The sequence below is a fragment of the Alexandromys fortis genome, unplaced genomic scaffold, assembly GCF_014885135.2.
Source record: "Alexandromys fortis isolate MF-2015 unplaced genomic scaffold, M_Fortis_MF-2015_v1.1 scaffold_86, whole genome shotgun sequence".
Lineage (NCBI taxonomy): Eukaryota > Metazoa > Chordata > Mammalia > Rodentia > Cricetidae > Alexandromys > Alexandromys fortis.
In genome coordinates this window covers 4,935,664-4,961,568 of record NW_026067965.1, presented here as the reverse complement: position 1 = coordinate 4,961,568, position 25,905 = coordinate 4,935,664, and the positions used below count along the sequence as shown (strand labels likewise).

The 25,905-nt window shown below is 46.6% G+C and overlaps 2 protein-coding genes across 2 annotated transcripts; one reads left to right on the top strand and one right to left on the bottom strand.

The window, feature by feature from the left end:
• Nucleotides 1–3,856: 3,856 nt before the first annotated feature.
• On the bottom strand, nt 3,857–13,147 carry Mrpl46 (mitochondrial ribosomal protein L46). The gene is made up of 4 exons (XM_050154046.1): nt 12,893–13,147; nt 11,400–11,589; nt 10,464–10,637; nt 3,857–4,240 (listed from the first exon to the last, which is right to left on the bottom strand). The coding sequence occupies exons 1-4, from the start codon at nt 13,118–13,120 to the stop codon at nt 3,990–3,992; spliced, it is 843 nt and encodes a 280-aa protein (XP_050010003.1). The 5' UTR covers nt 13,121–13,147; the 3' UTR covers nt 3,857–3,989.
• Nucleotides 13,148–13,247: 100 nt separating this feature from the next.
• Nucleotides 13,248–21,865, top strand: Mrps11 (mitochondrial ribosomal protein S11). The gene is made up of 6 exons (XM_050154047.1): nt 13,248–13,512; nt 13,639–13,746; nt 17,969–18,067; nt 19,765–19,894; nt 20,895–20,960; nt 21,538–21,865. The coding sequence occupies exons 1-6, from the start codon at nt 13,448–13,450 to the stop codon at nt 21,643–21,645; spliced, it is 576 nt and encodes a 191-aa protein (XP_050010004.1). The 5' UTR covers nt 13,248–13,447; the 3' UTR covers nt 21,646–21,865.
• Nucleotides 21,866–25,905: the final 4,040 nt, after the last annotated feature.

Genomic DNA, 25,905 nt, shown 5'->3' with positions numbered 1-25,905 from the left:
AAGTGACTGGCCATCAGCCACGCCTCTAGGAAGGGTGGGGGCTGGGACGAACTGAGACTTCAGGCTAATGGGTTTTATCTCACCTTGTGTACCTGGAGCTCGGCAATCTGGGAACGCTTACTAATTGGGTTCCTGACCTTTCAGCTGGCATGTTTCCCCTCCGTAGGATGATAGAATGGGTCGCCGGGTCTGCTCTGCTTTTAGTGCCCCCATAAGATTGGCTCTCGGGGAAACTCTGGATTCCCTGTTCTGAGGTGGGGCAAGGCTAACGTATTCTAACAGCCAGATGTAATTACAGGGCTGAGCCACCATACTCCTGTTTGGAGCAGAACCCAGTAATGTACAAATTACCGTGTCCCTTTCCAAAGAGGTCAGGAATACTTGGCTATCACAATACACACCATAGGGAAGGTGAGGGGAGTCCTACGAGATATGGGCTGCACAGCTACTCTAAGGAGCATTTGGGAGCCTATGGAGGGAGAAAAATTCCGCGTGTTTACGTCAAGCCATGCAGGGTGCTAAAGAGCTTTCAATAAATTAGCACATCACCCGGGTGAGAAGCAACATCATCTTGGTTTTACAGGCAAGATAGGGTTATTTGCAGAGATGAGCTTCAGTGCCGCCCAATACCTAGCAAGCAACCCCGAGTAAGGTAACTACTTCTTCAAGTCTACTCCCTCGTCAATAAAACAGGGGTAAAGAAGCCTGCCGGCTTGGCTGGTTTAAATAAAATGTACCCTGTGGTAAGGAACTTCATTCTGCTCCCAGTTCACAAGAGTTCCTTCACCATGCCCAAAGCATGTCAAAAATTCAAAACCCGCTGTTTCCAAGCCCGGTGTCGTACAGAGAGCTGATTCCCTGACATGGTTTCTGAAGTCCAGTTAGATACAAGCGTAGACTGACCGGCCCCGCTGTAAAGAGTTAACATGCAGCAGCTCACACTAGCGCAGAAGTGGCCCAACAGGAGGGGGCTGTGAAAGCAAATTCACAAGCACGCCAGGGTTTTCATTTCAAACCAGGAAAAGTCGTCTCAGGAGATTGGGAACCATGGGAAACAGAGCGAACAAGTAGGGGACAAGGTAAGTGTCCATACCGCTGAAGATTTCTGAGGAGCCCAAAGGTCTGTTCTATGTGTTACACAGAGGCGCGCGCGCACACACACACACACAGATACACGTATGTAGGTGCACCCCCACCCTTCCTAATTACACACCATTCCTGATAGTTGCACCCCCTCACCATCACACACGGCACCTTCTCTTTTTCCCATGGTCTACTCTGAAGTCACTCAGCCCCTGAAATAGAACCATCACTTCTAAATTGACACTCGCCTTCTTCTCCAGGACACTATGCTGGATAGTTGTATGTCAACTTGACACTTGACACAAACTAAGGTCATTTGAGAGAAGGGAACCTCAACTGAGGCCATCTATGCTTCCCTAAGATCAGGCTCTGAGCAAGCCTGTAAGTCATGTTCTCAATTAGTGATCAACGGGGGAGGGTCCAGGCCATTGCAGGTGATGGTCCTATAAGAAAGCAGGCTTAGCTAAGCCCTGGAAGCAAGCCAGTCAGCAGCTACCCTTCACGGCCTCTGCATCAGCTCCTGCCTGGATTCCAGCCCTGCTTGAGTTCCTGTCCTGACCTCCTTTGATGATGAACAGCAATGTGGAAGCATAAACCAAATAAAGCCTTTCCCCTGCAACTGGCTTCTGGCCATGGTGTTTCATCATAGCAATAGTAAGACAAATACACAAGAAACTATTTCTGGTCACATTCGGCAGCCAGTGGAAGGCAGGCTCGAGGCAGAAGTCATTTCTACCACCATGCTGATAATCTTCGCAACCTGCAAAGATCACACTCCACAAATAAGAACACCGTGGAGAAGACTACCCAAAACCCATGAAATTCTGCAGCCAGAGCTGCAGACATGGACACAGCTAAACTTCCTCCACCTTCAGCCTGGAATCCTGAGCATGCTATTTTCTCCCCCAAGCCCTTAGACACATACAGTAGATGTAGGCCCTTTAAAACACAAATCCTCAGAGACCAGTTCCAGCAAATTCAGATAGTCCAGGATGGAAACATCTTCATCATCTTTTTTTCATTTTAAATGTCATTTATGTAAATTAACAAATTTCTTGCAGATTTAGGTAGCAATATTAGAAATAAGTCTGTCACCCTTTTCTCTGCTGTGGATTCTTCAAGAGTCTTTCAAATGGTAATTGCCTATTCGCCGAGTGTGGATTTCTTTTTTTATTTATTTATTTTTAATTAATTAACTAATTAATTAATTAATTAAAGATTTCTGTCTCTTCCCCACCGCCGCCTCCCCAGTGAGGACTACTGAGACCCCAAGAACAATGGCAATGGGTTTTTGATCCTACTGCACCTATTGGTTTTGTGGGAGCCTAGGCAGTTTGGATGCTCACCTTACTAGACCTGGATGGAGGTGGGTGGTCCTTGGACTTCCCACAGGGCAGGGAACCCTGATTGCTCTTTGGGCTGACGAGGGAGGGGGACTTCATCATCTTTTTTTAAAAACAAGCAGAGCAGGTTGGGGTAGGTACCCTCACAACTCCCTCCTCTCTTTTTTCCCCAAGATAGCTGACCTCCTAGAAAGGCCACTAGTAATTCTTGCTAAGTCAGTCTGTTTGTTATGTGTCTAAAATCTTCAGCTTTTTCTTAAAGTACTAAATCTTGTCCCGAGTATCTCAAAATATTGATGTTCTGGGGGTCATCTCACAGGGACTGCAGATGTTGGGTCATCCCGACACCATTTCTCAATTTGCTGCATGCATGCTATTTACATACATACATGGCTATTGACCCCTAGAAGCATGGCTGTAGGCCGAGCATGTGGCAGTGTGAAGTGCTGTTGGATCCCCAGCACCGTAATAAATAAAAACACAGAAACAATATAACAGGCCCTTGCGAATGTATATGAAAATAACCCTGGTGGCTCAGCCTTCTGGGTGAGAGGTGCCCACTGTCCTAAGAGCAGGCAGAGCAGACACGACACATTCGTAAATCCTGAAAGTGCACTCCAACCCTCTGGCTGTGCCCATTCTAAGAGTCAGCCTTCCCCAGGGGACATCGGTTATCAGAAAAGTCATCAAGAGGCAAAAGGCAAGGAAAGGCAACAGGATTAGGGACCCAATCTCGATCAGAAAAAGCAAATTTCCTGACCCTTTACAAGAACAGCAGGCGCCTTCTGGTGTGGAAACAGATCACACTTCACAGGCTCACACAGAAGGGCCAGGCAGTTCACCCAGAAGTCTGTGTGAGAGGAGACTAGGAAGAGTGACAGCGACCAGGAAGGTCTGTGACTGACCACTTGGAGCAGACACCGCCTCTGAGTCGCCTGAACTGTGCTCTGTATGCCGGCTCCTGGGGATGAGTGATGACCCAAACACCACACTCATTAGCCAAAGCCCCAACCCGAGGCAAAAGAGCATGCTCCCTGGGCACGGCCAGCTACCACGACTCTGATGCTCATCACGGCCTGGCCATGAATCTTCCACTGGTAGGCTGGAGAGAAGGGAACTCTCTTTCAAATGACTAAATGGTTGAGAAGTGATTAATCTCTGTCTAAATATAAAGCCTCCGAAACGGAGGGAGAGAAAGAAGGTGTATCCTTCCTATCAAGTGGAATGGGAAAAGGAAAGTGGAAAACAGCTGAGAAGCTATAGAACTGGGCTTTTCATGAGCCCAGAAACGTTCTCAGGACTCGGGAATTTAGGCCAATTCATTTCCTCTGTTCTTTCTTCCCGGCCCACTCGGTCTGTTAAGTCACTGTAACATAATGCTTTTACTTGATATATAGCAAAGCCAATTGTCCCCCAAGGACAAATCAAAATCCAACACAATGACAAACACATTTAATTCTCAGAACTTAGTTTGGTGCTTGATGGTCCCCGTCAATGGGCATGAGCATTGTTCCTGAGGTCCCAGCACTTGACTATGTGCAGATCAACAGGCAGCTGTGTCCATCAAACGTCCAAAAGGAATCTCCTGACCTGAGCCAGGTACTTGGGCTGCAGATAGTCGCCCAGCTCCTCCTTACTGACCCACACATGACGGGCCTTCTTCCCAGTCTGTGAGAAGTCTCCTGTGAGCAGAAGAGCTTTGAAGAAGAAGACTTTGACCCCAATGTCACTCTCTGTCCGCATTGCCTTGGGGAGTTTGTACTTGTAGTGGCCACAAGGTGCATTTCCTAGGAACTTGGCTTCCATGTTGTTTTCTGAAGAGAAAAGAATTGGAAGATTAGGGTATAGCCATCTGCTTCTTCACCCAAATCACAGGAGACTCAGAAAAGTCACTTCTAAGAGAGCTAAAGATGGTCACCATGATTGTGGCAGTCCTGAAAGGAGGCTCCTCCCCTCGAACCAAATGCTGTCTAGTCTGGGTGCCAGGCTGCCTCTGTGGGCCTGAAGTCCACGTGCTGTTAACATCATCTAGGAGTCATAGCAGCTGGCTTCCGCCTTTAACCCTGCCACCAGCTGCTGAAACAGGACCGAGAAAGTTGGGGCTCGTCACCTCTAGGTCTCCAGTTCGACCTTTAGGGGAGTGGGAATGAGGGAGCTTCCGGAAGTAAAGTCGTTTTCCTTCAAGATCCTTAGCTAGCTTAGCCCCTCTACGTAGCCCAGGCCACAGAGTGGTGATCACGCTGCCTCAGCGTTTCAAGTACTGGGATCGAAGGCATCTGGCTTCTGCGGTCCGCAACCAAGAAGGAGCTAATAACCCAAATCTAGCACTTCAAAGATGGCAAAACAGAGAATTACCAAATGGAACCTGAAGAACAGTTAGCTAAACAGAAAAACAGAGTTGGAGACCAACCTCAGAACTCACACTGACACTGTGGCCCCAAGACTTAATTGAATCTTTAGAAAAGATTTGTTCCCTTTGAATGATGATTTCATGAACAATTTGTACTTTTTGAATTACAATATATTTTCAAATTTTTCACTAAAAAAGCAATGTTGGTATTTTACATCTCAAGAGGGGCCCCAACCTTCAAAAACAAGATTATCATTTTTTAAAAAACATTATATTTGCCCACATAAAATTCATATCTTTCAGAGAAAAAAATAGAGCACACAGAAAACTGCTAGGACAAAATTTTAAACTTGAGTGGTGTGCATTAGTGACACTAAGGTTCCCAAAGCAACCAGCTCCTGGGAGGTTGAGGCAAGAGAACCAGCAGTTTGAGCTCATCTTCAGCCATGCAGTGAGTTTGAGAACAACCTGGACTACATTCCATCCTGTCTCAAAGAACAACAGCAAGACAGACTCAAAAAAACATTTTCAGCACATCCAACAAAGGAATAATAACTTCAGGTACCAAGAAGCACTTGGGAGCCAGGCATTGTGGCACATGCCTATCATCCACAGTGTGGAGAATTGGCCAACAGGACTGCAAATTCAAGGCCAAAGTAGACTACTTAGTAAGTTCAAGGCCAATCTGGGCTACACAGTGAGGTCCTATCTCAAAAAAAATGGAATAAAGGACTTGGGAGATGACTCAGTGGGGACAGGTATTCGCCACCAAGTGGATGACCTGAGTATAGAATGTGCATGACCACACACACACACACACACACACACACACACACACACACACAAATGAAAGCAATTTAGTTTTTTAATTAAAAATAGTTATGCTCTTGAACATGTACAGAAAATTTTCTAAAAGAATGCAAGGAAAAAATCGTCAGTAAGCATTACCTCTTAGAAGGAAAACATACTTCTCGTACCACACTTACTCAATACTGATAACCATTAAACGAATGTATGAATTAGTGTTCTCCAGCTTAGCAAAACATTACTAGATCAGATAGATTTACATACAATGTGCATTTAAATGCTATACTAAATGTCTGGGAGAGGTGGGATGATATTGGTATATTTCTTTATACTTTCCTCAACTCTCCAAACTTAATTGAAAAAAAAGCGTATTATTTTTCTATAATCTGGAAAACACAGATTAAAATATTATCAAGTCAAAAAATAAAAACATTTCATTACAAACAAGACAGTTCACAGACTTACGATATACACTGAGTATCTTAGCTAGGGATTCTATGAAACGCCACGACCAAAAAGCAAGCTGGGAAGGAAAAGGTTTATGTGGCTCAGACTTCCAGATCATAGTCCTTCATTGGAGGAAGTGAGGACAGGAACTCAAACAGGGCAGGAACCTGGAGGCAGGAGCTGACGCAGAGGCCATGGAGGGGAACTGCTTACTGGCTCGCTTCCCAGGCTTGCTCAGTCTGGTTTCTTACAGAACCCAGGACTGCCAGCCCAAAGATGGCTGTCCTTCCCACATTGATCACTAGTTGAGAAAAAGCCTTACAGCTGGATCTCAGGTAGGCCTTTCCTCAACTGAGGCTCCTTCCTCTCTGATGACTCCAGCTTGTGTCAAGTTAACACACAAAATAAGCCAGTCCCCTGAGCATATGAAAAGACAGTCAGTCTCAATAGCAAAGAGGTAAATACTAATTCAAGAGAGATTATTTCTACTGACTGCACAGCTACAAACTAAAACTGGGCTATTTCATGTGCTGGGGAGGTCCAGGTAAGCAGGCACTATAAACAGTTCCTGAAGAGGTCATCACTGCACAATGGAATCGAGCAGACATACTTCCCAAGTCCTCCCACGTGCACATCTTTTACCTGGTGAGTCCACTCTAGAAATCCCATCTTGCAAAAAAGTGTGGAGTCAGTGGAGAAGGAATGTATTTTCACTTTTCTTACATATGTATTGTGTAAACTTTCTTTGCTATTCTATTTTAAATTTGCTACTTTAGGAACTTTGCAATAAATTTGCTATTAATATAAGTTTTATATATTAAATATAAACATACCTATTGATATACTTTTTTACTTTCTTTAGCGTTTACTCAATAGGAATGTTCAAAGAAAGCACAGTGCCAAGGCAGAACCCTTTCCACAAGGCACAAAGAAGGCAGAGCTGAGCAAGCATTGGTCATGCACACTCATAAGAGGGAACCTGAGAGTGTGTACAACTGCCAATTCCTTTATGATGACTGAGAGGCTGAGGGAAACAAAGGCCCCACATTCCGCTGTACCCTGTTGCCTCTTTTGCTGGCTAAAGCAGCCCCAGTGAGAAAGGACCAAGGAGCATGCAAACTTTTGACATTTTCCAGGAGCACTTATTCTGGTGGCAGAGCCAATCAAGTGGCTAGGTGCCTACACTATTACCAAATCCACTTATCCAACACCAGCCAGTGTACACTATGTGCCAGGTACTGATGAAAACTCATGAAGAGGAACAGAGTCTGTCCCGACCTTTGGGGAATTCAAAATTCTCGCCAGGATGAAGTGTTAGAATAAACCACTAGGTGCAGTGTCATGAGTAAAAGAACACAGTCTCCGCTACAGCAGAAGTAGCCATGGAGCAGGCCGAGCGCCCAGTCCATCACCAGACAGGCCTGGAAAACAGCAGGCACAGAAACTGTATGCTGTGTAAACTGCTTAAACGAGCAAGAGCTGGAGGAGCTCTTGACCTGGAGACAGCACTCTCCTAAAGGGAGGGTGTGTGCACAGCAGAGATGTGGGACTAACCAATGATTCAAGAAACACAAGGCTCTGCTGCCTTAGAACTTGGAATATAGATTAATTCACTAAGCTGCCGAGATTGGGACCGGAATAAGAACTGTGTGGGAACTGGCATATTTATGGAGAACACAAGAATTCTTTGCAAAGAAGTAACAAGAGATTTTATTCAGAAAACACATGTCGGTAGCAGTGGAGAACATAAAACAAAAGCAAGGAGGAACTTATTGTTTTTTTTTGGCATTCCCAGTACAGTGTTTCTCAACCATGTTAATTTTGCTCTCTGGGCAATACGTAGGAACACTTTTTTAGTTGTTACACTGGGGGTAGGGTTGGGAGTGGGAATGAAATATTGCTACCGACAACAGTGAGTAGAGGCCAAAGATGCTAAACCCCTTACAATATACAGAAGAGCCTCTCACAAGAATTAGCTGGCCCCAAACACTAACAGTGCTGTAATCTGGTGAGACATGAAGGACATGACAGCTAAACTGTCAAAACAAAGACAGGATGGTTTGGAACAGACCAGGTAAGCCCCAGAGAAATAATCATCAGAATGAGGTCCAGGGTAATGCTGAGGTTTCTAGTTGAATCAGTGGATAAACCATGGTACCCAGAAGCACTATATCACTGACCTATATTCCCAACACTGCTTCTTGGTACCACGGTCCCATAGTCTCAATCTCTAGTACTGAGAAACAAAACTTTTATTTCCTGAGTGTAAGAATTCTGATTACCTGACCTGGGCAGCACAATAGAGCTAAGGCAGAGGTGCGGATGAGTCAGTCCTGAAGTTGTGAGCACGGGAGAACTGTCCCCATTACTCACCTGTCACGTGACAGCATGGGTAGGGGAGAGATGCCCACCCCATCGATACCTGAAGCAGGTGAGGGAGCTGGCTCTGAGGTAAGACAGATAGGAGACCCGCCCCTGCCCACCACCAACTGCCAACACTCAGGAGAGCAGGCCCTGCACCTCAAGTGGGCAACACAACAGAGCCAACCCCATTGGCAGAGGCGTGGGTGAGCCAGCCCCGATATTCTGAGCATAGAATAGCTGTACCCATTAATTAACCTGTCATGTGGCGGCATGGGCAGGAGAGAGATACACACCGCCCAGCAATGCCTGAGACAGGTGGGAGAGCTGGCCCTGAGGTCGTAAGAACAGGAGAACTGTCCCTGCCCCTCATCAGCTGCAGCACTAGAGAACGGCCCCTATGCCACACCTGGACAACACAATAGAGCTGCCCCTGTAGTGTGGGAGGTCCTTCTGTATATATGTTGCTTTTACTGGTTAATGAATAAAGAAGCTGCTTTTGGCCAATGGTTTAACAGAATATAGCCAGGCTGGAAGAGATACATAGAGAGAAAGTAGGCGGAGTCAGGGAGAAGCCATGTAGCCACAGGCAGGGACAGACACTCCAGAACCTTGCCAGTAAACCATGAGCCTCGTGGCAAAATACCAATAATAGAAATGGGTTAACCAAAGAGATAAGAGCTAGCTAGCAATATGCTTAAGTGATTGGCCTAGCAGTGGTTTAAATAATACAGTTTCTGTGTGATTATTTCCTAGTCTGGGTAGCCATGAATGAACAAGCAGCCTCTGCTAACAGCCCTGAAGGTGTAGGTGTGAGCGATCCGACCCTGAAGACAGGAAAGCTGGAGAATTTGCCCCCCCCCTTCCTTGCATATCAATGCAGAAGAACTCGTCCTGGCGGTGCAGACAAGGGAGAGTTGACAAGCTGACCAATCCTGCAACTACCCAGAACCAGGGTTATGTGTTGGCCCACTCCAACATCCATGCCATCTGTGGTCTGCTGGAGCATGTGAAGGGGTCAGTCCTGCAGACCCAAAGCTGCAGGATTTCCATGACACAGGGCAGGATAACACACAGCAGGATAACCAAGAGGAGTTCCAGTGAGGGTCCAGCATCGCTAGTATGTCAGAAACCAGAGGCCTTGAACCAGACTAATGACTCTTTGCAATAAACACTTACAAGTAAAGATAAAAGAATAAAAGGGTTCACTTTGTGACTCACTGTGTTACACTGCAGCTTCCATGATGACATTATGAGAATAACTGGTTTTCCTTCTCTTTTTTTTTCTTTTTTCCCTTAAATTTTATTTTATTTTTATTGGGGTGGGGTTGCAAGGACAGAGAGTGAACCCAAAGTGATTAGGAAATGAATGAGATAGAGATGTATGATATGAAAGACACAAAGAATAAATAAAAAGAAGAAAAAGAAATAATTCTGATTAATGTAATCATTGCTAAGTGGTTAAGGCAATGAACTAGAAATCCATCTCCCAGCACAGGAATGAACTTGCCCACTAAGAACTGGGTGTCGTGGCTCAAGCATATAATCCCAACATGCAGGAGGTGAGAGCAAGAGGATCAAAAGTTCAAGGTTATCCTCAAGTACATCAAAGGAAGTTCAAATCCACCCTGGGCTACCAATAAAAAAAGAAAGAAAAGGAGGACAAAGAGGAGAAGGAAAAAGACAGGGACTGAAAAAGGAAGGGAAAGGAAGAGGAGGGGAGGGGAGAATTAAGAAGGTGTTCAGTGCACTAAAATCTCAGTACACTAACACAGGGCACTCACTGGTTCTAAGGAAAATCCTTGCCAGAATTTTGTTTGTTTGCTTTTTGGGGTTTTGTTTTTTTTTGTTTGTTTGTTTTTGTTTTTTTTTGTGGGGGGGGGGGGGGGTGAAACAGGGTCTCACTACATATCTCTGGCTGTCCTTGAACTCATGGGAATTCCCCACCTCTGCTTCTGAAGTGTTGAGAATTTTACTCATCTGTGTCCATTAAACATCTCCCTCTCTATCCTTATGTCCAATCACAGTCAACCTGAAATGAACCTGGAGTCTTTGGACGTTAAAGAAGTTACCTGATAGTTTGTCCAGGATTCGTTCAGCTGTCTCTCGAAGGGTCTCCCCAGGTTGCCACTGTACTTGAGGGAGCATCCAAAAATCCTGATCCCCAAGCTTCTCTCTGACTAAGAGGACAAGGTTCCTGTCAAGCTTCCGATGCAACGAGGTCCGGTCATTTTTTTTATCAGCTTCTACAAAAGGGACAATCAGAAGAGAGAGAAAAACAAAAAATAAAAAAGTCTGATCTTCCAAAACCAAGGATTTTGAGTTTTAGAGCCTTCCTTCGACTTCCTCAAGCCCTGTCCTCTAAGAACTCATAGCCAAAGTATAACCAAAGCTGAACTTCTCTTATGAGCACAGTGCACTTGAAGCCTTTGGAAAAGAAGCAATGCCTGTAACAATTCAAACATAAGCACTGGAATACAGCTCAGAGGCAGCGCACGTCCCCTGCAAGCATGAGGCTCTGGGTTCAGTCCTCAGCAACACATACACACAGTTCAAGAAACAAAACAAAACAAATAAACAAGCAAACCTGCCCATTGGATTTAACAGCATGACTGGGATCTTGCTACCCCACTGCCTCTGTTCTTTAGTCCTTGTCCTAGAAACAAGGACTAGAGGCTCAAAGTGACTTCTTATAAAACAGGCATTAGAGAGAGAAGACTTAATTCCTCCCAGTCTCTGATCCAGAGCAGAAGTAAAATTCAAACAATAATTGCAAGCTTTAACAGAAAGAGAAAGACACTTTACTCCCCCTAAAAATAGCTTAAGTCTTTTAAATGTTGGGTTAGGGGGATTATAAGGAATAGGGGGGAAAATGTTATTTTCCTGGAAACTGTTTTGTTTTTGATGCTACTTGCTATTAAAATGTAAAGCAGTAGTGAGGTGACTGACCTTCACCTGAAAATCAGAATACCTCACTTTCCCTTCCTGGGGTGGCCTAGGTCACAAACCTGTCACTCGAGCTCCAGGTTTGAATTGTAGGAATGCCTGCTCCCACGCATCTTCTAAGTCTTGTGCAAGTGTAACGCCCTGCTCGTCTTGGTCATCGTCATAAAGGTCAGCTTTCTTCTTTGCCAGTCGCTTAGCTTCATCCAGAGCACGAAGCTCGTGGTCTGAATACAGGCTTCTCTCTGTCTCCACCTGGAGAGTTGAAAAGGAAAAGGAGAAGAAGAAAAAAAAACAAAAAAAAAAAAACAAAACTATCGCATCCTAGGCAGGCTTGGAAGCACATCACTTAATACACTCAGAAATATAATCAAAACACTATACAGATGCAAAGAAGAAAAAAGGCCCACTGGACTATCAGCTTGAGGGAAATTTGCCAAAATGTCAGAATGTGATAGAGACCAAGATTGCCAGGAAGAACAGAGGGGTGGCGAGGCACTGTGGACCCCACCCCACACTCTAGGTCTATGGGTCTCTGGTCAGCATCTCTTCAGGCACTTTCCTGCCTCGAAGACACTACAACAGCCCTTCTTCCTCAAATATCCCCCCTCACACTATTCCTCCCAGATGTCTACTCATCCTTCCCTTCTCAACTTAAGTACCGCTTTCTCATCAAGCCGTCCTGGACACTTCTCACGAAGATCAAACCTATGTGGTTCTGTGTAAAACTCTTCCAGTACTCTGTGGCCTTTTTTTTTTAATAGCGCTTACCAAAGTCTGTAATTAGTCATATGCCTAGTTACTGGCTGCACCCCTAACTCTAGTACAGGAAACTCTCGAGGAACCTATAGCTATGTGCCTATCTTATCCATAACTGCGCATGGATCACTTCGAACAGTGACACACAGTATGAGCTATGAATACCTGTGGGGTACTTGGCCACCCCTAACTGGTCAAGAGAGTAAATCTATGAGCAAAAAGCACTGAAAAGAGCTTATATTCGTATTCCCTAGACAAAAGCCCCTTGAAGTATAGGGACAGGTAAGATCTTTCATCAGTATCTACAGACACTCAACACCCTGACAGCAACGACACTTGCGGTTTTGCCCATGTTTCCTCACTTGCCCTTCACAGAAATTGCTCCCTGAGGTTAAAAACAAAGCAAACTTCAGCACGTGCATCTTACGGAGTGCCCACTGTCTCCAAGGCTTTCTTCCTAACACTCGCCACTTCGAAAAGACCATGCTGTCGTCTGTCAGCGCCTAATTTACAGGAAGGGATTCCTGTTCACCACCGGCTCCCTGCTGTGTTGAATGTAAGAAGTAAACCATCCACACAAAGTGCCCAGGAAAAAATAAGCCAATTCAATTAAACTCTGTCGCATACCTGCTCTAAACTAACCGAACTCACTAAGGTTAACTTCCATCTTGGAGATGTCACTAAAGATCAAAAGGTGAAATGATTTGCTCAAGGTCACACAAAGTACCAGAGTCACCACGGAATCGAAGCCTGCTTGGAACTGCTGCTTCCCCGCAAAGCACCCCGAAGCCCGCCTTACCTTCTGTAGTAGATCTGCCATCTCTTGCTGCAATGGGGTGAGCGGCTTGGTGATCAGCGGTGGCCGCTGCAGACACAAGGCACCCAACAGGCGCCATGGAGACCGACTGCCTGAGGGCGCAGCCTCAAGGGACAGGCGGCGAGAACGCGGGCTACTTGCCCAGAGACTGTCGAGACGTCGCCAGCCTCTAGCCACCCCTAACAGAGTACGCCCCATGGGCGCCGCCATCTTTCCGCCTTCCCACAAGGCATCGCGGCTGCCCGCGCGGCTCCCAGCCAACCCCACGTTCCCATGAGGCAACGCGGACCGGCGAAGGGGCAGAACCATTGCAGTTGGGAGAGGGAGGTGAAATTCTTGATTAAACCATTAAAAAGGGAGAGAGTCCCATATAAATGATTTTATAGAGCATTTAAACTTGAACAAAAATACTCAAAGGGGGAATTTCAGAGAAATCGGGTGATTTCCCTTCTGTGTGCTCCCCCGCAGATGCTCATGGTGCTGACTCCATCCCGGCCCGGCGCCGCGGACGGGAGCTGACGAGAGTCAATTTCAATCATGCAGGTTGTAAGAAAAGCAGGATCGTGGCTCCTGCGGTCTTGGGCTGGACATGGGATAACCAGGTAAAGGCTGCCCTTTCGAGCCCACGGCCACTCTCGAACCTTCCCGCCTGCCTCCCAGGCCTATGTGCCACTTGAACCTCCCAGAGGACCGTTAAAGTCAGTCCCTCACCGAGCTCTTCTTTGCAGGCTTGTCGTGGTTGCCCCAGCTCAGACTATCCACACCGGAGCCCCGAGGTTAGAAGACGCGGCTGCTAAGCAGAAAACTGAAAAGGAAGCGGTTCCTAGCCGCTTCAGGTGAGGGCTAAGTGGGTCCAGGCTTCTGGACACTTGCATCCTGTGACTTCTGCCCGCCACCCTCCAGAGTCATAGAAAAAGTGAATTCCTGTCATTTGCCATCTGTGGGAGTTTATGCAAAGCAGCGTTTGATCCTTCTCAAAATGAAGATAACGCTTAAAGGGGTTGGTGAAGCTAAAGGTGCATAAAGTAGCTGTTGAATTAGCAACTGTTGACTGAGCGTCGTACATACATAGTACCAGTTTTCTTTCCTTGTGAGGTAGGCTTTAGGTCCGACAAGCAACTTTCTCTTGCACCAGCACAAAATGACTTGAGGAACTACACCAACTGCATTAGAGTTGGTCAAAGGCTCAGCATTAGTTTTGCGCCTAGCCCTGGGAAGTGACATCCTGTCTTCCGCAAATGTAACTTCTTCATATACGTTCACTTCACATCTATTTAATAACAGTTACTGAAAAAATCTAATACCTTTTAAGTACCATAAGTACTGGAATACAGAAGGTTTATTCCACCCCCGAAGTGGTTCACAGACTTCCCAGAAAGATATAGGCACATCTGTTTTAACCATTAATCTGATCAGAATAATAGAGGTAAGAGCAGGTTGGACCTTTAAAAGAGTAAGGCATTCTTGAGGAACTCAAGCATGACTTAAGGTACCCTGGAGTGCAGAGGTGATCGGAAGAGAAATTGAGCTGGACAAGACCAAAGGCATCATTCCAGGCAGAGGCAGCCGTCTGGAAAATCAAGCTGTGGAGAACATGATGGGTGATACCTCTGGGAGGAGACACATGGCATCGGGCTTCCCTGTCGCCCTGGCGCTTTTACACTTTACCCTCTGCAGGCGGTGAGGGACTGCTGATAGAAGTTAATCCAATCTGTTGCAGTCAGTTAGGCAATCTTAGGTACTTGGGGGTTGTGAGCCTTACATCCCAGTTCCAACAGTAAAGGCCCTATTCAGCAAGCTGGCAACCAAGCAGGGCCACATCTGTCCAGCTTTGGGGAGAGTTGATGACATTTAATTTATTTATTTTTTTAAAGATGGCCCTGCTGTGCAGCCTAGGTTAGGCTCAGATTTATAATCCTGTTACCTTGACTGCAGAAAAGCTGGGTTTGCAGACAAATAGCATGATTGCTCATTGGATTGAGCAGTATTGAGTGGGTCGGTGACCTTGACTACAGCTGCCTTCCTGATGGAGAAGTGGAAATAACTTCTAATTGGAGTGGGTTGGTTTCAAAGAGAAAAAACAAGTATTGTCGTTTCTTAAGGAGGTTTTGCTGTAAGGGAGAATAGAGAAGCTCTTGGGAACTTGGGGTTTAAGTGGGGGGAGGGTTTTTTTGTTGTTGTTGTTCTTCTTGTTTTGATTTTATGTTTATGACGTGACAGTATGTTTTGCTTCTGGGAAAGCCTGATGCTGAAGTGGGAGCATTGCAGGAACAGAGTCCTTGTGGGGCTAATAGGCAACCGGAACATTGTGGCAGAAGAGTCCTCGACGGCCCTGGGCACAGATGTTTGGTGGCGGAAGCTGGAAGAAAGTCTAATTGATTCTATTTCTCTGTAGAGGTCATCAGCTGGCCCTGAGGAAACAGAAGGAGCTGGGTGGTTAAGGAGACAAAAGGAAGTGTAGAGGAGGCCTCCTGGAGAATGGAGGGATAATTGAACTGAGAATGGTTGTCAGGCATCTCAAAAGCCTACTTGATGCTGGAATGTCATTAAAACGAAGCAGCGGTTCTTGGTAGGGACTTTTAGCGGTGTCTAAAAGCTCTAGTGGTCCTAAATTAGAAGATAGAATCTAGTGGACTAGAGCCAAGGATGCTACCACGCTCCCTGCCATCACAGGACAGCCTCCTCCAGCAGTGTCTTGTCCCAGCTGTCAGTCGAAAGCCCTGGTATAGAGCCCAGCCGGCCATGCAGTGTTTGCACAGACTCAGATTTAATAAGGGCTGGGAGTTTGCCGGAGAAAGTGATGACGTAAGAGGGGAATTGAGACTAGACTTTAGTCCAGCTGAGGTACCTGAGGTATATGGCGTGACAGACATCTGATGGGCTCATCAAGAGTGGTAGGGGATGCTTGAAGCCAAGCTGCGACGCATGGCTGGCAATGATAACTGCTGGCTGTGACCCCAAGGGTCAAGGTCGGACAGAGGACAGATGGTGGTTGAAGGAGACAAGGTTTAGAAATTAAAGTGCAGGCTTTTGGAGACCTTGCTGACCCCATCTGCAGTTATACAGAAGTAGTGCCAGAGAACACCAAGCCCTGGCTATGGTTTTTGCAGTTTGTTTCCATTTTTAAATAACTTTTTGAAATTAAAATATAATTATATCATCTCTCCCATTTCTTCCTCCTGATCCCTCCCTTATACCCCCATTTTCTCTCTCAAATTTAAGGCCTCTTTTTTTTTTTTTAATTGTTGGGGAAGTGTTTTCCTAACTACATAAATATAACCTGATCAGTCCATGTAATGTTACTTGTATGCATCTGACTTCAGAGCTGACCACTTGGCATTGGATTGCCCATCTGTACACTCTGTTTCTCCCACCTGGGGGCATTCTTTAGTTGCTTGTATTTGCATTTTTAAAGATTATGTAATTAAGCCAGGCCTGGTGGTGCACACCTTTGATCCCGGTACCGTGCAGGCAGAAGCAGATGGATCCCTGCAGTTGAAGACAGCCTGGTCTAACATAGTGAGCCTGTTTTGAGGCTGACTCTTGTTATGTAGCCTAGGATGACCAGGAACACTGTCATCATAGCTGGTCTTAAACTCAAGGTGACCCTCCTGGCTGGGATTACGGGCAGGCATGCACTACCCTGCCCAACTGAACCTGGGAAGTTTAGAGGCCTGATCTTGGCCATCGCCTAGAGTAAATGGCCCAAGCTCCTGGTTTCAAAATCTTGCTATCTAAAGGGGGTTATATTGGTTTCACTCAGACGTAGACTTGTATTTGTTCATTCCCAAGTCAGTATAGGGAACAAAAAAAAAAAAAAACAGTGGGAAAACGATCATTGAAATAATAGTGTCATCCACAGGACTGGGACACTTCTCTTCTTAGTACAGAAACTGATAGGCCAGCCACCTATCAGTTGGCTGCACATCATCGCTAAAATCAGGCCCCCAGGAAAGAATGCACTGTGCTGAGTTTTTGAAAATAACCCTTAAGAAGCAGATGGAGCCGGGGGTGCTTGAATGGTAGCGTATTTTCTAAAACGGATTTCAGCATAGTAGAAACATAGTGTGGGTGTCGGGGACAAATCTGCGCCTGATTTAGGTGCGTAGGCATAGTGAAACAGCAGGTTTACTCCCATCTGAAATGCTGAATGACAGTTAAATGTGTGTTTCAATCTTTAAAGAACAGAGCTCAGACACAAGACCACTCTCCTCGGTCCAAAGCCTGGCCTGGCCTCTCTTGCTGGTCCTGTGTCTGTTCAGACTTGAATTTTCTACCTGAAGATGAAGACTGTGGCCCCAGGGAAACCCAGCAAGCAAATTAGACTAAGACTAAAAGATCCCGAGCCCAGCACAGTATCGAGGCCAGTGTTCCCATCCCTGAAACACTGGTGTCCAGAAGGTGTGGGAAGAGGTACAGAGAGCCCCTCTGGAACCAGAGACTCTTAGTTTTCATTCTGGTTTCTCTTTGGGGTTTTGGTGCTCTGAAGAGACACCCTGACCATGCAACTCTTATAAGGAAAACATTTAACTGAGGGGACTTGCTTACAGTTTCAGAGGCTCAGTCCATTATCATCATGACAGGGTACACGGCGGCGTGCCGGCAGGTGTGGTGCTGAGAGTCCTACATCTTGCAGGCAACAAGAAGTTAACTGAGAGAGACACTGGGTGGTGTCTTGAGCATAGGAAACCTCAAAACCCACCCCCATAGTGACACCCTTCCTCCAACAAGGTCATACCCCCTCCAACAAGGACACCTCTTAATAGTGCCACTCCCTGTGAAATTATGGGGGCTAATTACATTCAAACGAGGTCTTTATGGGAAGGGACAGAGTCTTACAGTCTAAGCTGTGTGTATCCCAGGTTAGCCTTGGATTCAGTTTTCCCATCCTGCCCACCCCCCAGTGTGTATGCTTCCCCCACCACCATTACCCCATGCTCAGATCACAAGTGTGCTTCACTATACACAACCTGTTTTGTTTTGTTTTTAGGCATGTATGTGTTTGTTTTAGTTTAAAGAACAATTGGGAAATTAACCAAATGTTTCTTCTGATTGCAGCATTTACCCTCCCGCTCCAGGACAGGAAAGCCCTCTGCGGTGGGCAGGGATGAGGTTTGAGGAGGTTCCAGTCGCGCACATTAAAGCATCCCACAACAAGTAAGAAAGGGGGTGCATGACCAAGTCCCCTGTGAGCTGCTTCTGCCTTAGCCCTTCTTCTAGTAGAAGTCGGGTTGCCAGATGCTAGCCTCATCTTGTTTGGGGAAACTACTTAAGTTTCATAAAAATATCAAATAGATTTGTTACACTGTAATTTTAAGATTTTTGTGCCTTCCTTGGGATTCCTATGCAAGAGTTAGAAGGGCTGTATTAGAAGCAGCTGGTCCTGTTGTGAGCGAAGCAATCTACAAATACATAACTTATTAGTAAACCAACCCGAATATCAACTTCCAGACAAGGGCAAACCCTTCAGCCTTCTTCCCTAATGTCCCGTGCACGGCCCCTTCTCTTGCAGGACTAAGTGTAATGGTGAATAAAAGCAGCAAGACTAAAGCCCTTGTCTGCTGTGCACACAGGTACCAAGCAGGCTCTCGGCCACAAAAGTACAAGGTGATGGTGACAACTTTGCAGGCCAAGTCCCACTTGGAAGTGTGGTCTGTGTTTTGTCACAACCTGCCTGCCACACAGTTGGAATACAGCACCAGAGACTATAGTCCTGGCCTCCAGTGTGTAGCACAAAGGTTACAGGGCCCATAGAGGCTCCCTTCTCCTCTTGAACTAATGCAGACACAACTTCTCTGCTTTCTTTGTGTTGTTGTGTCTGTGGCCTTTTCAGCCCACCCTGCATCAGAATGTTTCTGTCCAGTGTAGGAAATGTAAGAGGCCCTTGGAGAGGATGACAGCCATAACAAGGCCACAGGCAGGTGCCAGTACTAGCCCAGCAGGTCTCTTGTAGAGTGTGTATAGCATCCCCTTCACTTCCCCTTCTCATGAGCGCCCGGAAAGCTCTGCAGAAAGTGGGGTGATGATAGCCAAAGGGGAGACAGGATGCACACCTTAGGATTTTCTTAAAGTCATTCTTAATTATAATTTGCCCTTAAATACCAAATTAGTAAAAAGTTTCAGTTATTTAAAATAAATTTGATCCCAGAATAGTGGTCATAAGCATTCAAATTATCCACTGTAATAAATTGTCATGATAAATAGTTTTGTGGGATTTTTTTATGCATCTTTGTGTTTTAGAGATAGACACTGAACTGATAGGTCTTAGGTTCACCTCATAACAGTCCACTGATGGGGGGATGGGAGCAGGGTTTAGAGGCAACACTATAATGGACGTGAGTTGCTTATTGTTGAATAAGCTAGGCGACAGGTCTCCAGGCATTTATTCATAGACTTTTTAAAAATACTTTATTATATTCTTGCTTATTTGTTGGGGGTGGTGCACAACAATGTGGAGGTCAGAAAACAGTTTGCACAGATGAGTTCTCTCCTTCCTCCATGTGGGTCCACCTGTCACCATCAAGCCATCCCTCACTGCTGTTTTCGTTGTTATAGTGGAAAATACCTGAAACTGTCCAATGTTGTCCTTTTTTTTTTTTTTAAACAGAACACTAGACAAGGATATTAAACCAACATAGCCCCCGCCTTGGGAAAGTCTTGAGGCACACATGTGTCCTTCTGGTGGTACTCTCCTGCCATTGGGTGATGGTACTCTAGTGTATGATTTGGCAGCCTTTCTTTAACATGAGAGAGGGAGCTGGTGACCTTTTCTTTCTCATTCGGGCTCCTAAGGACTGTAGCAAGCTCCCTTCCTTCCCTGAGCAGTAATAGAGTTATACGCCTCCTTTTCCAAGCACACAGATCCAGGTAGTATCTGCCACTAACGTGTCCCTGGCCCGTACCTCCTGTGGCACAGAAGGCTTTCGCAATGCCAAGAAGGGCACCGGCATCGCAGCACAGACAGCCGGCATCGCAGCGGCCGCAGTAAGTCCCTGACCACAGTGCTGTGCTCTCCCTGTGGCTGATGGGGAGAATTCTCAGCAGACCTGATTTAGAAACACTGAGGGCTCTGCCTACCCCTCTTAGATGTCCTGACTCTGAGCTGCTTAAAGAAGCCGTTGTGGGAAAGTTACCAGCTTTCTTTCTCAGCTTCAGTGGAGAAAAGGAAGAAGGCTTAGGAACCAAGCGTGAGGGGTTGCATTTTATTCAGGGAGCATGTCTTATAACACAAGTCCCAGAATGACTATTTAGAAGCAAATTAATAACTACATTTCAGATAGTTCATTATTACCATGTCTTCAGAAGACCCTGTTGTTACCTACTCTTCCAAGAGAATCAGATTGTGTGGGATTGGTCAAAGCCAGGCAGCCAGTTCAGCACCCTGATGTGAAGCCAGATTAGCCTGGGATCAGAGCTGCATGTTCCTGCTGTAGTGGAGACCTCATGAGTGTGTGTGCACTGACAAACAGAACTACTTCCTGGAGGGACACTTGGACCTTTACAGCTAGACATAAGAAAACTATTGATGGCTGTGTGGTAGTGATCAAAACTCAGAATGATGTAATTACTGACCAGACAGGACATTCAGTTAAGAGACACAGTCAGTGTTTGTGGGACCTCTGCGCAGTAGTGTTTGAGTGAGTTCTGGGTGTTTTCCAGCACCCATAATGAGTGTGTTTATAATATGGACACATACCTAACTCTAAAGATGCTAAATCCCACTTTAGAAGTGGACAGGCAGGTCTGCATTTGGAGGGAAATGAGGCAATATCTAGAGTGTCCACTAGGTGGCAGTGCAGCTCCGTCGCCTTGGTTCTTGGCCTGGGTTTGCCAGCTTCTTTGGGTGCTCACCTCCGCTGCCACCCTCTGTGCTTTGCTTCCTTCTGTCTTCTGCCTCCCTGTTGACTTCTGCTGCTGCCATTACCCCGCGTGTTCTGGAGACAGTAGCCAGAGATTAGGACACTGACCTCTTGTTTCTCTCCAGAAAGCCAAAGGAAAGGGAGTGACCCACATCAGAGTTATGGTGAAAGGCATGGGGCCAGGACGCTGGGTAAGTAACTAGGGTTCTCCACAGTGTGCGTGAGTGTTCTTTAGAGCCAGGTGTGGGGAGTTTAAATGTTCCCTTAGTGAACGCTCCCCTTAGTTCCTCTCGGTTACTCCTACAATCATCTAAGCCCCTCAGAGCGAGCCTAGATCATGTCATTTGTCTCAGCTTCTTGAGTGTTTGCTCTGTGCCAGCCCTGGGAATGGAAAAGTGAATCTCTGGGGAACCATCATAAACACATCCTCAGCACAGACTAGTAGGTGCGTGGAGAAGTGTAGACCAAGGTGCTGGGGGCCTTCAGGGGGGTCCTGAGACCAGTGGGGCTAGGAGGTGACATCTCTCCGGCTTTACAAGAATGAGGCCTTGGGGCATGAGTGTGTGTGTGTCCTGGGAGAGGAAAATGCTCATGTTGCTGGAACACAGAGGTCTAGCCTGTGCCCAGATTGTGAAGTCCAGGATGGAGGCAGCGGGCACTGGAACTGTAGTATCCATGAGCTTCCCTCCCTCCTCGAGCCCTATCTGAAGATGCTGGGTCATCATCATTTTGGAGACCATACCAATTTCCTGTTTCTGATCCTTCCAGTCTGCCATCAAAGGTCTGACCATGGGAGGTCTGGAAGTGGTCTCAGTCACAGACAACACCCCTGTCCCACACAACGGTTGTCGGCCCCGGAAGGCTCGAAGGCTGTGACGGGAAGGAAGCGTGTACTTGAACCCGACCTAAAGTCTCCACTCCACCCTGCATTAAGGCCACTGAGGGAGCTGCTGGGGCCGGCAGCGCTCAAGCCTGCAGGAGAACATTGCTTCCACTTGCAGTTGGAGCAGGAAGTGCTCACCTCTCGGACGTGGGGGAGTGGGAACCGTCGGCACAGCTGCGGCTGTGCTCTCAGAATAAAAGGCTATTCTACGTAGTAGCTGTCAGGTTTTGTTCCCGGTGTTAGACTTCTGAAAGATCGTGAAGTCTATAGTGTAAAATGGGCTACAATCCACTGTGCCCCTTCTTTTCACACTGCCATAGCCTCTTAACCAGGGTGTCCAAATCCTGTCATAGCCAACAACTGGGCATTTACCCAGGTGAGCGAGAGCTCTTTGCCGTCCTCTGGAGTCTGTTAGATTTCAGAGGTGGTGGGCATGCTTGAAGTTAGCCCTAGCAGGGGGGTGAGGGGGGTTCTCTGAAGTTCAGGTTTCCTGGGAGTGTCCATCCTTTATACTCGCTCAACTTTGGCAGTCCCCAAACCCAAGGAAGTTATCTCGAAAGCAGGCCGGTAGAGTTGTATAAAACAGGATTTGGCAGAAAGACGTGCGGGTAGTGAGAACTGTGATGGTGTAGAACCTACATGTTTGCAGACCAATTGGCACAGCTCCAAAGCCCCAGGTTCTGAGGGGCTGTCTCCCTACTCCATTTAATCCTTAGCAGAACCTGTGAGGAGTATCCTGAGCCCAGTAACTAAAGCCTGCTGGAGGCTGCTTATGTTCAAAGCACTGTGGGAGAAGGACCAGCATCTCAACAAAACACTGTCCAAACTGCATCAGAAGGATTTGGGCCTTTATTTTTATTTATTTATTATTTTGGTTTTTCGAGATAGGGTTTCTCTTTGTAACAGCCCTAGCTGTCCTGGAACTAGCTCTTGTAGACCAGGCCGGCCTTGAACTCACTGAGATCCACCTGCCTCTGCCTCCCAAGTGCTTGAATTAAAGTCGTACACCACAACCACCTGGCATTTTGGCCTCTTAGAGAATTGTACTACATAGCTCAGACTAACCTTGAACCTTCTGAGTGCTCAATTTACAGCATCACCACACCTGACGTAACGTGTGTATCTATACATATTTGTATGTGTACACACACATATATATGCATATATATATGCTGGGTAAGAGAAAGTGAACTGCAGCAATTTTTTATTGATGACAATAAAAGTAAAGATTTCAAATAAAACAGACTTTAAAAATGGGGCTTTGGAAACCACTCTTTTGTGGTTTGCTATGATTTGGCCTTTATTCAAATGGAGAAGAGACCCGGAGTACCTGGTTGTGGCTCAAGCAGAAACGGCTAAAAAGCTTAGGAAAACAGACTGGAAAGGGAGGCTTGCTTAACAAGGGACCAAAAGGAAAACACGGGCTGAAAAAACTGATTGTCATACCGAGGATAAAGACAAGCTCCACTGATGGGATGAAGAAAGGGTGCATATGTAGAAGGCCATGGCCAGGAGAGAATTTGAGTGTCAGGTCTTAGAGACAGCCCCTTTACAGGAGGTACATTTAATTACATGGCAGCTTAGTTAATTTTCAGTCGCTGTGACAAAACACCATGGCCAAGGCAACTTACAGATGAAAGTATTCACTTGGCTGACAGTTTCAAAGACTTGGGAGTCCATGATGAGGGAACAAAGGCATAGCTGCGGGGAGAGCTGAATGCTCACATCTTCGTCTGAAAGCAGCAGGCAGAGAGGACGGTGGGAAGCCTCAAAGCCTGACCCCATCACACACCTCCCAGTCCTTCCCAAACAGTTCTACCAACTGGGGACCAAGTATTCAAACATGAGCTTATAAGGGTCATTCTCAGTTCAATTATCATACGTGGTGTCTAAATAGAGTTGAACTAAGTCATAATGAAAGCAATTATGAGATGTGAGCCAAGGGAAACTATGACTTTTTAGATTTAAGTAGAGAAAGAACCGGAGCAAGAAACAAGCCCAAGTCTCATGGACTAACGGTTCCACCCATTGTCTTTTCAATTCCAGTTTCCATCCATTCCTCAATTTTGAAGGCATCCTTGTCTGGTCCCTGCAAGATGATGCTTTTTTTTCTCAGGGTCTAGCCTCGCCCTCTTGGATAACTCCTCGGAGGTGCAGCAGCTGTCCTGTGGGGTTTTATTCTTCCTGGGATCCAAGGTGGCTTGGGAGCCCAAGTGAAGAGTCAATGCTTTTTAGCCAAAGCTCCTTCTGCATGCCTGTTTCCACAGTGAAGACGAGACTGCCCAAGGAAAAGCCCAGAACTAAGAAAGATGATGGCCTGGTCTGTAAACGCGGTAGGTGAGCCAGGGAGGGGGTGGGAATAGAGCGACAAGAGATGGGAGAGCATCGCCTCTTGGGACACAGGGGCCCAGTACATCCTTTGCAGAATGCTGCCTAGAGGTCAACCAACTGCTGTGTGGGATGAACTCTAGCAGCCTGGAAGGTCATGAGAGACCAAAGGAAGAGGGTGGGAGGCATCAACGAAGGAGAAAGGAGACCCAGGCCAGATTGCTGAGTCTGTAAGAGATGTCTGCTGTCATGGGATCTTGAGGATCCAGTACTCTCTCTCTGACTTGGTGAACTATGGGTTTGTGGTGCACAGAGAGGACACGGAGCCTAGAGGTAAGAAGCAAATCTCCACAAAATGGCAGAAGATCAGGCTTCCAGGGCAGACAGTCATCTGAGCCCCCAAGGGCAGGTGTGCCCATTGTAAGCCCGGAACAGCCATGCTGCTGGGAGTAGCGTGGACAAATCAGAAGCAAAATGTCCTTGGACTCGGTACACAGGGACCGTTCCTTGTTCTCTCTAAGATTTCATATGATTATACGGAAACAAAAGAGGGCGCCTTCTCCCCCAGCTCTTCCGGAAGCAGCACAAATAGCCAGAGCTGCTTCAGAGGAAGGGAGGGCTGGCCGTGTCTGGCGCTGTATCTTACACAGGGCCTTGGGCTTCATAATTGCTTGTAGGAACACTCCATCCAGTAAACAGTTCTATCCCCTGAACTCTGCCAGATGGCAGCATTCTGTATTTGCTCTGTCAGCATGAACACATACCCCACATGGCTCTTAAATGTGGCTAGTGTGGTTAAAAAACTAAATTTTAAATTTCTTTAATCGGAATTAGCTGATAGCTCTATGTAGTTGGTGTTGCTGTATTGGGACAGTGTGGCCTTGGGTGTCCTCCCTGATGCAAAGACGTCATTACGGCCTGTGAGTCAGGCCAAGGAGTGGGATGGAAATAGCCATGAGTAGGGAGCTAGTGAGAGAAATTGCAGAACATCCATGGGGTATGTTAGCCAGGAAACAAGCCAAGACTCATGGAGAGGTGGGCAGTGGAGTGACGTACTGCAAGTTTTGGTAGGAAAAGAAGAGCGTGTGCATACATGTACGTGTGTGCATTGACACATGACAATAACACAGAGACAGTGAGTGGGAGGCTTCCTCACCTTTAGACTCAGGTGCCTTGAGCATGTACTTATTCAGATTAATTACTAAACCAATAAATAATAACATTAAATAATAGAAATAAAGACCTGGTTTTACTATACACATCCAATGTGTAGATAGTAGATATATAGATATCTAGATACACATATGAGCTGCAGTTGGGCAATGTGCAAATCGCCTGTGATTTGTGTTCAGAACATCTTTTGAATAGAATTGGACACTCAGCAGCCCTGTAACACTCCCTGTCCCCCTGGTGGTCCTGGAAAAGACGATGGCTCCGGCTCTGAAGTTTGTGCTGCTAAATAACCTGATTTCTCCCCTCTGACGAGCCAGGTTCAGATCGAATTGTGCACTTGCTCTCACATTAGCATAACCAGTCTTGCCAGGAAAGTCACCTCGGTGTCATTATTGCCTGCTGGAAGGAGGGGGTGGACGGAGCAGGTGCTGTTCCCAGAGTGCCCTGTGGCAGCTTAACCACCTAGGATTTGTGTAATCCCCTTGAACGAGAGAGAAATGTCAACTGAGGGGCAGCACTGTGTCACAGGGGACCCTGGCTGAAGACACCTGCTGTCTAGACTCCGGTGGAGCCCACACTCTCCTCCCCCATCAGACGTTGGTGGCCCCCTCAGAGCAGTGGAAGAGAAGAGGATCAGTGCTGATCCAAAGAGCCTTAAGTCGTTGATGGAGGACTTCTTGGAGGAGACGCCTAGGAGTGGAGGAGACGCCTCGGTGTGCTGCAAAGACCAACTGGACATCCTCGAAGCCCAG

What these genes read in the sequence shown, in the direction of transcription:
- Mrpl46 (XM_050154046.1), bottom strand. Translation starts at nt 13,120, where the DNA reads ATGGCGGCGCCCATGGGGCGTACTCTGTTAGGGGTGGCTAGAGGCTGG. An exon ending in TGGCAGATCTACTACAGAAG is followed by an intron (nt 11,590 to 12,892) that starts GTAAGGCGGGCT and finishes TCAACTCTCCAG; the next exon opens with GTGGAGACAGAGAGAAGCCT. An exon ending in ACCTGGAGCTCGAGTGACAG is followed by an intron (nt 10,638 to 11,399) that starts GTTTGTGACCTA and finishes TCCCTTTTGTAG; the next exon opens with AAGCTGATAAAAAAAATGAC.
- Mrps11 (XM_050154047.1), top strand. Translation starts at nt 13,448, where the DNA reads ATGCAGGTTGTAAGAAAAGCAGGATCGTGGCTCCTGCGGTCTTGGGCT. An exon ending in GCGGTTCCTAGCCGCTTCAG is followed by an intron (nt 13,747 to 17,968) that starts GTGAGGGCTAAG and finishes TTCTGATTGCAG; the next exon opens with CATTTACCCTCCCGCTCCAG. An exon ending in CCGGCATCGCAGCGGCCGCA is followed by an intron (nt 19,895 to 20,894) that starts GTAAGTCCCTGA and finishes GTTTCTCTCCAG; the next exon opens with AAAGCCAAAGGAAAGGGAGT.